Raw genomic sequence first — 9,768 nt, 5'->3', positions numbered from 1 at the left:
AAAAAAAAAAAATTTATGTCCTAATAATTAAAATCACCTAATTCTGCAACAATTCAGGCAGTAAAATCATTCAAAATTTTTTAAATTTATAAATTCAACAAATGTACAAAAGAATTATAATTATGAATTATGCAGTGAGTCAATATTACCCTTCAAGTTCTGAAGAGGGGAAATCAAACTTTGGAACTTACACAGATACATCATACCCCCAAATCCATTAATAGAAACCTCTTTGAATAGAGACAGGAAGATGTGTTAGTTGAAAATTTTGTTTTAGAAAGAACAAATTTATATAGGAAGATGCTACCACTTTAATTACAAATCATGAAAAAGTTGAGAACCCAACAGTAGTTACAAACCAGGCTTCTCAATTACGGTGTACATTAGTATTTCCCAGAGAGCTTTCAAAAAAATACAGATGCTCAAGCCTTAACCTCTGGAAAGTCTGACTTAATTGGCTGGGTGGGCTGTGGCACACTTTTTTAAAAGCTCTTCTGGAGATGTTATTATGCAGCCAGGATTAAGAACTACAGTCATATAGACTATAAATGGGAAATTAGGGACAAAGATTACAGATGGGAAAAAAAAAGAGTGGAATAAAGGGTCAAGATACATTTGGTAATATACTGAATAATTCATAGATTTTACAAATATGTATTAAGATGTGTACAACATAGCTCTTAACCAAGACATTTATATTCAAAGCCCAATAGAAAGATCTAAAATAAAAACACAAACCATAACAAAACACGGTAGGAGACTGTAAAATTTTGTTAGAGAATATAAACAAGGTGCTCTGGGAGTTCAGAAGTCACCAAAAAGGTTTACATAAAAAATAATTTCAAAGTCAAAAAATACAGAAGGAATGAGAAAAAAGAATACATACATAAGCATTATTTGCTACTAATGACTAGAAAAAATGTGATGTTAGGTTAATAGTACACAGAAAAATGGTAGACAAATAAAACTATTAAAATTCCTTTTGGAAGACAGAGATTTGCATTTGTGGTAGTTTAACTACTAGAAAATTTTGGTATGAAAATTTCCTTTAAAAGCAATAGAACCAGCCTGGACAATATAGCAAGACCTTATCTCTACAAAAAAATAAAAAAAATTAACCTGGCATGGTGGCACAGGTCTATAGTCCTAGCTACCCAGGAGGCTGGGGCAGGAAGATCACTTGAGCCCAGGAGTTCAAGGCTATAGTTGAGCTAAGATCGCACAATTGGGCTCCAGCCTGAGTGACAGGGCAAGACTGCATATATATGTATTAAATAGAGCATTTTTAAAAAGCAATAGAAAGAACATTATAGCCAAAAGCAAAACCTGGACTAAGATCCATAAAATGGAAAGACTATTAACAAATAAATTCAAAAGAATCCTTTGCTTGTCCTACTGAAAGATTTCTTATTTCAAGTAAGACCCTATGCTTAGTATATGGCCCACAAAATGACTAAAATGTGACCTCTGATATAAAAAAGACAAAAGTGTGTGAAATTCAAGTAGAATATTTCTTCTTTCCTAATGGGAGAGTATAATTATCTCTTATGCTTATGTTACCATAAGAGACCTCCAATACATATTTTCCTGGATAAAAATCAATCTATAAAGCATCCAAAGCTAATTCTTATGCTTCTAAATAAAGTTAAACGGTCTTAAAAATATCTGTGAAGCTATACAAGAAAATAACTAATGTTGATATTTAACAACCTTTAGCAAAAGGAAAGATAAAGTCAAGAAAGTAAATCATCATAGAGGATTTGATAGAAATTTAAAACAAAACACAAACAAAAGAATGGGGTTATAATAACAAGTCTTAAACTACTTCAAGTATGATTCAGTATTCTTCCTTGACTATAAAAACATTTTCTTTTAGACTACTTTTGTTTTTGAAAATAATTTGCTATATGTTTATCAGAAGTTAGAGACTCAAGTTCCGATACCAAACTTTTAAACAGTTATAAACATATTGGAACTGACATTTGATCGGAAACTTTACAGAAATGTTTTACATGAAGAAATAACATTCTTTACACATGTGGTTCTAAAAAAAAAAATAGATATTGAGCAAAATGTAGAAAATCAGAACATCTGAAAGTCTTTTTAAACATCATAGACATTTTTGGCCGAGCATGGCGGCTAAGGCCTGTAATCACAGCACTCTGCGGGTCCAAGGAAGGCAGATGGTTTGAGCTCAGGAGTTTGAGACCAGCCTGGGTAACATGGCAAGACTCCGTCTACTAAAAATAAAAATCAGGCCAGGCGTGGTAGCTCACACTTGTAATCCCAGCAATTTGGGAGGCTGAGACGGGGGCAGATCACCTAGGTCAGGAGTTCGAGACCAGCCTGGCATATGGTGAAACCCTCTCTCTACTAAAAATACAAAAATTAGCTGGGCATGGTGGCGGTCACCTGTAATCCCAGCTACCCGGGAGCTGAGGCAGGAGAATCGCTTGAACCCGGGAGGTGGAGGTTGCAGTGAACCAAGATCGTGCCACTGTACTCCAGCCTGGGCAACAGAGCTAGACTCCATCTCAAAAATATAAAAAATAAATAAATAAAAATTAGCTGGGCATGGTGGTATGTGTTTTTTAATCCCATCTACTCAGGAGGCTGAGGTGAGAGAATGGCTAGAGCCGGTAGTGGGTAGGGGGACTGAAGGTGGGAGCAGAGGCTGCAGTAAGCTGAGAGCGCACCACTGCACTCTAGCCTGGGCAACAGAGCAAGATCCTGTCTCGAAATAAAAAAATAAATAATAGACATTTTTAAATGAAGAATATTTTATACTTTGAGTTAAGTTACAAAAAAAAGTAAAGTTGAAAACAAAGGTAAGCTCTTCCTTGAGCTCATAATAAATACAAGATTATAAAATTTTTATTCTGTAGCCCAATAAATCATAAACTACTGAGAATAAATAAATATCCAACCCGCTTCTTAAAATCACTTTTCATGAGTATTGATCATAAAATCTAAGTCAAGGAAAACAAAAGTAAACTGCATGAACTTTGAGGTAAAAATTAGAATAGTTTGAGAATTTGTGTTTGCCAAGGCAGCATTCAATCTTTGATTCTACTTCTCAGCCCTGTACTATCTATAGGATATTGGCTCCCAATATTCATCAACACTCATGATATTATACAGTAAGTGGTAAGTTAAAAACACAGCTTCTGTCATTATAGAAATTCATTTTTCTAAGGCAATGACAACACTGACATTTATTGAAAAAATATATACCACGTACATATTCAAAAAAGATAAATCCTTATAATTTCAGAGGTGAAAGAAAAATTAAAAATAATGTAGTTTCCCTGGGTTCCATGCTGGGGAATTCAAAGTAGACTTCAAAAAAGCATGAATCACCCAAAATTGATTGCAAAATTTTATGTACAGGTGTATTTTTGTGGAAAGATGGTGCAACAGTAACTTTCAATGGATTCTCAAAGATGTTTGTGACTCAGAACATTTTCTATAACCATCCATGTCTGGATTAGGTTCCACCCCTAAGGTCAGAGCTCCACAGCAATCTTTCCATTCATCACACTGTATTACACTATATCATAACTATGCAGTAATTTGTGTTTCCTTCCCCATGCCAAATAAATTGTAGAGACTTTTAGATCAATGAACATCTCTACTTTATTCCTGACTATATTCTCAGTATTCATTCTGTCTGGTACTTGACATGTAATAGGTGCTCAACAGCCATACCTTAACTGAATGAATCAATCAATTGTTCATCTAATTAAATTTTGTTCAAGCTTTAAAAATGCATCCTAAACATTCCAGTTACTTATCTTCAGTCAATAAGAATTTATAATTCAATTAAAATAAAATTTTTTGAGGCCAACTTTTCCATAATGGATTAAGTTACAGAGCATATCTTCCATAAAACTTTACAGTCACTTACTAGTATATGGTTTGGATGGTTTTCCCAGTAGATAGGAACTTCTATAAGGATACTGCAAGCCTGCTTAATGGAATGAAATTTTGATGGCTTACAATTAGTCTACAAAATAAACACTTTGGAATTATTTCATATAAAATATCTAAAACCTAAGGTATTTTCAAAATAATAGGAGAAATTGGGTCTTTTCTATCACTATGTTATTTTTTTTTCTTTTGCAATTTGACAAACAGACTGCGAATCAGAAATGAATTTTAATAATTATTCAATTTTAAATCTATTAAAGGCTTTTAACACAAACTTAATTTTAAATATACTGGTATTCTCTCCACCTTGACCTACCACTGTGACACAAAGCTATGTCAACATTTTCAAAATGTTATTTTTAATGTGACTGGCCTTGCATTTATCTCATCTCCTAGAAATTTTAATTTTGCTTCTCCATCCAAATGTCTCTGTAAATATTATTCCTTATGGTTTTTGTTTTGCTAATACTATAATATCAGATAACATCATTAAACAAATGATCAATCTGGAAGAAAAAATATCCATTTAACTTTAAATACATTCACATTTTTAACATTACATGCTAAATTTTATCCTTTAAAAATTTCTAACATTATTTCTAGTGGCTTACTTAATGGACATACCGGAAACTGTGAATGCCCTGAAGTTCCTGCTGTAGAACCTCTTGCGTTGTTGCTATTAAGTCCAATGCTCCAACAAATTCAGAAGTAGATAGTAACACCTGTACTGTAGGTTGAGTCTGGTGTACAGTGGCCATTAACTTCAGCTTATTGTATACTTTAACACAATTATTTCTGGTAAGTGCCAGTCTTAAAATGTGGAGTGATCCTTCACACATTACTTTATCAATCTGTGCAATTTTATCTCGAAGCATTTTTACAGCCTGGGAAGTTTTCTTGAGGTAGTCCTGCAACTCGTGTTGAGAGGTCATTGCATGAAAAAATGCTTCTGAACGTAGAGAGATCTGGTGAGCAATGTTTACTTCCACAATATCCAGATAATGGCTCAGCTTAAAAGGGAAGGAAAAAAATATGAAGTATTATGAGCATACCTTCCTTGATTATCCAAATACTTTATGACAATGATAAAAGATTTCTACATATACTTTAAATTCCGTTGTGTGAATTGTTTGATTGTGAGATTCTTGAAATTGGGCACAATAAAATGGAAGGAAGATAAAGAGTACAGCCCAAAGACATAAATGTAAGACAAAAGAGTACAAGGTACAAGGTGATTTACTTTCCTCCTCTGTTCCTGTCATTACCACCTTCCAAACACCAACTGCTTTCTAAAAGAGTACCCCACAGACATCTCAAATTACAATTCCAGTTTCATATGTTCTAAGATCTGAGAGAAAGAGAATGATCTCCTTAGCCCCCAACATCATCACACATCATTTATCTGACTAAATAGATGATTATACCTTCCATTTATTGACCTCCTCCTACGGATTAGGCACAGGTATTTTATACACATCTAATTTTTCTAATTTTAACAATCTTGAAATACAGATGTTATTATTATCATTTTACAGATGAGGAAACACAGAGAGTCATGTAGTTACTAAGTAGCAAAAGTAAAATGTTGGTATATCTCTGACTGAAAAACTGAAGCTGTTTCTATTATACCATTCTGCCTCAAAGTGCTGAATAATCCAAGATAGGCTGATGGTTCAGTCACAAATTATAGATAAGGTACTGTAATTCATTTGGATTTTTTCAGGCTGCTTATTTTACATTTCAAAAGTGATTCTTTTATCAATTTGTAAAACTCAGTTTATTTCCAATGTTTTTTCCTCTTAAAAGTTCCACAAACGCCTTAAACAATTAGCTCATATATATTTTATTAGTAGTACTACCAAGATTAATTCTTATATATTTAAAATGCTTTCTAAATTTCAAATATAGACTTCTAAAACTTGTTTTTTCTTCCTTTCTAACTGCATATGCCTTTTTTGGCTATAATATCTTTCCATTTTTCACCCAATTTTTACTTTGAGATTTTTTTAACCCACAGCTCAGACTTCAGGCATTATCTCTGAATGTCTTGGGATAATTCATAGTTTCAAAGGGTTAATGAACTTTCTACATTTAAGTCTCATAAGATTAGAAAAGACTATTTGGTCATCAAATCTGTTTCCTTAAGGAAACACAGAGTATCATTCAAATTTTCAATAATGCTCCTTCAATAATCTTACAATATCTAAATAGGTTACAAACACATTTTTCCATAGTTTAAATCTTGAGTTTATGCCCTTTTGCTCTTTCATCTTCAATATGGCTGTTCATTTATTCACTAAAAAAGCAAAATGGGCACAAATGTACTAGGGTAAATTGCAAGGTAACATGAACACAATTCCCAGAATAGTAAATGGAGAACAGATAACTTTAGGACAGTGCTACCTAGAATGTGATTTACATGCTGCTGCCAATCTGTGAACTGTTTAACATGGCCATAATAAAATAAAGAATTTTGCTAGAAAGTAAATCAACCACATCATTAAGCACACTGTATTTTTTTCACACTTTTTTAATGAGGTAAGCAGTGCAGTGATTTGCATTCCAGTGCAAACTCCTTATTTTACTGCAGACCAGCACTTTGCAGAGCACAATAGAATACAAATTTCGTTAATTCTAGTTATAGCATCCTTGCTCTTTAAAGCGAACACGATAAACCAGCTGTTGTCCTCATAAAAGGAGTTTAAAAGTGCTCTCTTGGAATCCTGTCTTCTATTCCTATTCTAAGAACAGAGCAGAATGAAAAGGAGTCAGAATGTAAATATAGCAAATCTGATTCTGCAATTTACAAATAAAAAACATTTCCATTACTTTAGTCACTTTAAACATTCAGCATAAGAAAAACATTTGAGTCTCAAAGATTTTTTGAATTTTCAATAATCCATTGATTCACTCTTTTCAAGGTATAACATTTTTATAGTTTATTTCCTATTAAAATGCTATAAAGGAAATAATTTTTAAATTATCTGTATTAAAAGTATCTGTATAGATTGATGAGACTACTGGCTTTTGCTGTTTTTCTCTTTTTAAGGTATTATTCTATCAGGGCATATACTTAAAATATGAAAGCTTGTGTCTTGAGCAAGCCTGTGTCTCTAAACCCATGGTTTTTGTCAGATTTATGAATTTGTTCTTATGTATGGAAAAACCTTTCTATAGGTGAAAATGTTGCCAAAGGAAAAAGCTCATTTTCATTTTCAATTGTGAGAAAAGGAATACTCATGATTCCTTCCCCACATTTCTTCTTCTCTCCTCCCCAACCTAGTCTTTTCTTCAGTTTCTGAAGAGGACTGAACCTAATTTATTGATGTCTTCCTGAGACAAGCTTTCAGATTGCCAGGGGATACCACTAAAGTAAAACAAAATCACTACTTCTCATTTAAGAGCTACCATCAGTTTCAGAAGAGCTCTAAACTGAATGCTAAGAACAGAGATGAAATGTCTGTAGAAGATTCTTGATAAGTAAATTATATTTAAAGGTCTAAATATTAAATGACTTTCAAGGTGTTGACTTCTAGACTATATAGAACATTGTAAAATGTAAAGAATTGCTGACTAGTAACATGTAAAAGACTAGGCTTTGCAAAGCTACAAAAACAACAGGAATATTGTATTTCTTTAACTAAGATATTTTTGTTTCAAAATAATCATCCCTATGTGAAAATGAAGAAAAACAGTACCTCGGAAAACATTGGTTTTCTGTGCTTTAAATCATTCTTATAAAATTAAACCAGGCCGGGCGCGGTGGCTCAAGCCTGTAATCCCAGCACTTTGGGAGGCCGAGATGGGCGGATCACGAGGTCAGGAGATCGAGACCATCCTGGCTAACATGGTGAAACCCCGTTCTCTACTAAAAACTACAAACTAGCCGGGCGAGGTGGCGGGCGCCTGTAGTCCCAGCTACCCGGGAGGCTGAGGCAGGAGAATGGCGTGAACCCGGGAGGCGGAGCTTGCAGTGAGCTGAGATCTGGCCACAGCACTCCAGCCTGGGTGACAGAGCGAGACTCCGTCTCAAAAAGAAAAAAAATTAAATTAAATTAAATTAAATTAAATTAAACCATATGGGGCTGGGCACGGTGGCTCACACCTGCAATCTCAGCACTTTGGGAGGCCAAGGTGGGCAGATCATGAGGTCAGGAGTTCAAGACCAGCCTAGCCAACATGGTGAAGCCCCATCTCTACTAAAATACAAAAAATCAGCCAAGCATGGTGGGGCACACCTGTAGTCCCAGCTACTAGGGAGGCTGAGGAAGGAAAATCGCTTGAACCCAAAAGGTGGAGGTTGTGTTAAGTGGAGATCGTGCCACTGCACTCCAGCCTAGGCAATAGAGAGAGACTCTGTCTCAAAATAAATAAATAAATAAATAAATAAAATTAGCCAATATGTAAATAAAATATCTGGGATAAATGCAAAGCAATTTATTGTGTTAGCTAATATATCCTTTCAATTAAAATTCCATCAACTGCTCTTTCAGGTAAGAAGTACTCAAATAGTAAGTTTTGCCTTATTCATCTGCACAACTTGTGTTCCACTGAGCCAAAATGCTGTTAGTTTATTAGTTAAGATTGGGAGGCTTACAGTTACCAGTAACAACAAAAATGAATTTAAAAGTACAGCTTACCAAATAACTAAATCTGAACCCATGCAAACAGTACCACTTAACTAGAATAGTTTCCTACATGGATAAAGTCAAAAAGAAATTACCTTTTCTTGAAGCAACTTTGAGGAAGCTGCATCACGATTTCCTTTTCCACCAGCAGTATTAAAATGAGACCATGGTAAAACTGAATTAAAAGTTAAGGAATCATCCAAGGCAAAATCTGGTTTCATAAAAATCTATTAAAAAAATGCATTTCCCTCAATTAGATAAGTATTTTCCTTATACCCATTATCTCTTCTAACATCATGATCATTAAACAAAATTAACGTGGATCTTGAGTATGAATAGCAAAAGCAAGTAATAACGGTTATTTACACAAATATCCATAAGAAAAATGTGTAAATTTCTCACCAAGCCTAAAATACTCATAAAAGATAGAAAATGCTTTTTGCCTTTACCAATGGAGATGGTCATTCTATTACTACATGATCATACTCACTAATGCAGTCCTACAGGTACATACCAGAGGCAGATATAATACTTATCCTAAAATTTCCACATTATTTCCCACTGATAGTTTTTTAAAATGCCAAATATCAATTTCTCTAACCTATATTTCTATTTTCTCCTGCTCAAAATTGTTTTAAAATTAGTTTAGATTAAGCATACAATAAATATTAAAACCAAAACAAATTCAATTTTATGAATAGACTACTTTTCCCTTACATATCACGACCAGCTAGGCAATAAGATCTATCCGTTATATTTTGTAAATATCCCTTGAATCTCTGCTTTCCTGTATCTCCACAGCATTCAGTAGTTCAGCTCTTCAATATCTCTGGATTACAATAAATATCTACTTACTGATATCCTTCCCTAATCCATCCCCTATCCTACTGTTAGAGATACTCCTCTAAAATGTTGAGTATAACTGTATTAACTTCCCTGTTTAAAACTCTCAATAGATTCCCATGACCCACAGACCTCTTTGTATCTGGACCCACTTACCTCTTTGTATCTTGTCACTCCCACTATTTACCCATTACACTCTAGCAATATTCAATTTTCTTCCATACTCTTATTCTTTTTATAATGCATGTATTAATATATGAAGTATGGGCTGGGTGTGGTGCCTAACGCCTGTAATCCCAGCACTTTGGGAGGTCAAGGCGAGCGGATCATGAGGCCAGGAGATCGAGACCACGGTGAAACTCTGTCT

At 34.1% G+C, this 9,768-nt stretch overlaps 1 protein-coding gene across 3 annotated transcripts in view; it reads right to left on the bottom strand.

Annotated features, from left to right (window-relative positions):
- The window catches only part of VPS54 (vacuolar protein sorting 54 homolog (S. cerevisiae)), a 105,128-nt gene that overhangs the window by 70,808 nt on the left and 24,552 nt on the right, over positions 1-9,768 (bottom strand). For all 3 annotated transcript variants that reach the window (XM_011944623.1, XM_011944630.1, XM_011944635.1), the window contains 2 exons: positions 8,654-8,785; positions 4,555-4,940 (listed from right to left, as the gene is read on the bottom strand). In XM_011944623.1, coding sequence (XP_011800013.1) covers positions 4,555-4,940; positions 8,654-8,785 — 518 coding nt within the window. The remainder of the gene's footprint in view (positions 1-4,554; positions 4,941-8,653; positions 8,786-9,768) is intronic.

The sequence above is a fragment of the Colobus angolensis genome, unplaced genomic scaffold, assembly GCF_000951035.1.
Source record: "Colobus angolensis palliatus isolate OR3802 unplaced genomic scaffold, Cang.pa_1.0 Scaffold105, whole genome shotgun sequence".
NCBI classification, from domain to species: Eukaryota; Metazoa; Chordata; class Mammalia; order Primates; family Cercopithecidae; genus Colobus; species Colobus angolensis.
This window is presented reverse-complemented; position numbering and strand designations above follow the sequence as displayed.